General features: G+C 34.2%; 1 protein-coding gene across 1 annotated transcript; it reads right to left on the bottom strand.

Moving 5' to 3' along the window:
* Positions 1-258: 258 nt before the first annotated feature.
* Positions 259-564, bottom strand: LOC115951808. The gene has a single exon (XM_031068951.1). The coding sequence runs from the start codon at positions 562-564 to the stop codon at positions 259-261; it is 306 nt and encodes a 101-aa protein (XP_030924811.1).
* Between the last annotated feature and the right edge of the window lie 2,109 nt (positions 565-2,673).

Genomic DNA, 2,673 nt, shown 5'->3' with positions numbered 1-2,673 from the left:
CTACACAATTGATCTCTCATGTACATAGTAAATACATACAAACCTCACTAAAGAAAAAAAAATGAAAAAGGAAACTTGAGAAAGAGATGGGAAATATAAAATACAAAAAAAGAAAACAACAAAATAGAAAAGAAATCAAATGCTCAAGTTTTCCTGGTGCAAGCAGCAACAGGGACGAGCCAACCGATTTACCAATTAACTCATGGGGACTATTTTTTCTTATATATTTATTATTATTATTATTATAATTTTTTTTTTTTACCGTTGGATGGACTCCATATGGGAAGGGCTTCTCCAAAACCCAGTACTGCAAAACCTCTCCCACATCTCTTTCTCCAGCTTCATCACCTCGCTCTTTGACTCATCCTCCTCTTCCTCTTCCTTCTTGTCCATATAATTCAACCCGTTCATCGCCGCCGGATGGATCTGTATCTCGGTCTCGTCGCACCCGCACGTGCACTGGCGGCGCTGCGGTGGCAGAAGCCCTTTTTTGATCAACTGCTGGCGCTTCTTCTTCCTCATCACACGACGGCACAACCCAGATGGGACCTTGTAGACGGCCATGTAAACTAAATTGACAACGCTGCAAGGGCAGCAGCAGCATATAGCGGTACATTCTGCGGCGGTACTGCCTACCACCTCAGCCAGTCGGGAGCTCCTCGATGAGGATGATGACGTTGACGTTGACGTTGATGATGATGAGATGGAGGAGGTCGAGGGTTGAGGTGTTAGCAGCACTTGTTGGCGGTGGTTGCGTGAGTTGATTTGGCTCGATGCCATGATATATATCAATATTGAATTCTAAATATCTCTGTTAAAAAATTTATATTAAAAAAGAAAAAAAAAATTGGGTTCAAGAACGTGATTTCATGTAGGGGGGGGGGGGGGGGTTGAGATTTCTAAAGAAGGGAAATGAGTTTGAATCTTTGCTGGGATCTCATAATTCTGCTGTGCTATGGCTCTGATTCTTTTCTTGGCATTTAAACAAGAAAGGTTTTAAGGCTTTGATATATAAGATCCCTACAAAATTCATGAAAATCCCAGTTTCTTTTTCATAACAGAGGATCAGAATCTCTCTCAGAAATGAAGATTGACTCTTTGTGAAACAGAGAATCGGAATCCTGGACAAAAAAAAAAAAGAAAGAAAATTTTAATTGTCGAAGGATCCCACCCCCAATGATCAAATGTCAGAGCATAGAAGAAAAAGGAGGAGGTGGTGGTGGTGGTGGTTGAAAATGGTTAGAAGGCCGTGCTGGAGTGACACGGAAAACCGGCCACCGTTGAGAACCTTGAGGTGATAAACCAAGAAAGCGAGAGAGAGAGTCGGGGCTTAGAGAAGACTGGAAAACTGAGAGGGTCTCGCTGGTGAGGAATGGATATTATATCTTGTTGGCTATTTTAGCTCTTTGGGTTTGTTAAGAGAGGTTTTGACGGATTCTTGCTTTATTTGGGAACCATAAAAAACTGGGAGAGAGAGAGAGAGAGAAATGTGAATATGATGTGTATTTGGTGAATTGTGAAACGCTTAAAGACAAGCATACGTGTAGGCAGCTACTGAAGAGAGAAAGAGAGTCAAATGACAATCAAACCTGAGCAGAAAAAAAAAAAAAAAAAAAAAAAAAAAAAGGGGGATATTCGGGAGGAGCAAATAAATAATGCTATCAAGTGCGCGCTTCGGCGACTAATATGTACAAACGAGTACTGGTATAAACATCTAATCGTACCAAATATTTTTCTTAAATTCATTATTACTCGCTAATTACACTTTTTGCATGTTAAATATGCCCTGCGATTAGTGATTGTAATATAATAATAATTATTTTAATGGTTTAGTTATTTAATAGTTTAGTTATGTTTTTATTCTTTAAAATGAGGTATATTTATTCATCTCTATAAGAGTTGTAATAGTTATTCCTTGGTAAGTATATTAATTTCTAAAATTAATATATTTCCAAATAAACAAACTTTCTATATGTACATAATAATTATAAAAATACAAAAATCATAAAAAATAACTAATCTCTCTTTCAAATTTAAAAAATATTATTTTATAGGAAATATAATTATATGAGTAAAACATTTCCTAAAATATATCTTAATTTTGAAAAAAAATGTTTTCATTATGTTGTCTTCAGGGTTCTATTATTATGTTGTCACCAAAAAAATAAATAGTAATAAGTATTACATTACAATAATCTTTTATTTCTTGTAATACCTATTCTAATTTCTATGTAATTACTGTTACAATATACCAAATCTGCCCTAAAGATTTGTCTTATTGTTAAGTTGTATGGATTAGGATCACGTGCAATACGCATTTAATCGAGTGCAATTAACCCTTTCCCCTTTCATAACAATTTGTTACAACTCTTACATTTTAATTATTTTAATTTAATAGTTGAGATTAAAAGTTATTTTTTTAACTCTAAATTTTAGCTATTAAAAGCTATTGCATCAAGTGCAATACCCTTCTTTTCTTTTTCTTCTTCTTCTTTTTTTTTTTTTTTTTTGAGAAAGAGTGCAATACCTAATATCTCAATCCAAATTGTATGAAAAAGTTTAGAGAAATAAAAAATTTGACACGTATTAATGTGGCAAAATATTAGTATTAGATTTTTTTTTTTTTAAAATGAAATTAATCGTAGATTTAAATGAAATCGAGTAAAAACTTGC

This window comes from Quercus lobata, chromosome 7, assembly GCF_001633185.2.
Source record: "Quercus lobata isolate SW786 chromosome 7, ValleyOak3.0 Primary Assembly, whole genome shotgun sequence".
Taxonomy (NCBI): Eukaryota; Viridiplantae; Streptophyta; class Magnoliopsida; order Fagales; family Fagaceae; genus Quercus; species Quercus lobata.
Note: the sequence above shows the minus strand (reverse complement) of the source record. Positions and strands in the feature narration are given on the sequence as shown.

Coding starts and splice junctions, on each gene's coding strand:
- LOC115951808 (XM_031068951.1), bottom strand. CDS start 564: ATGGCCGTCTACAAGGTCCCATCTGGGTTGTGCCGTCGTGTGATGAGG.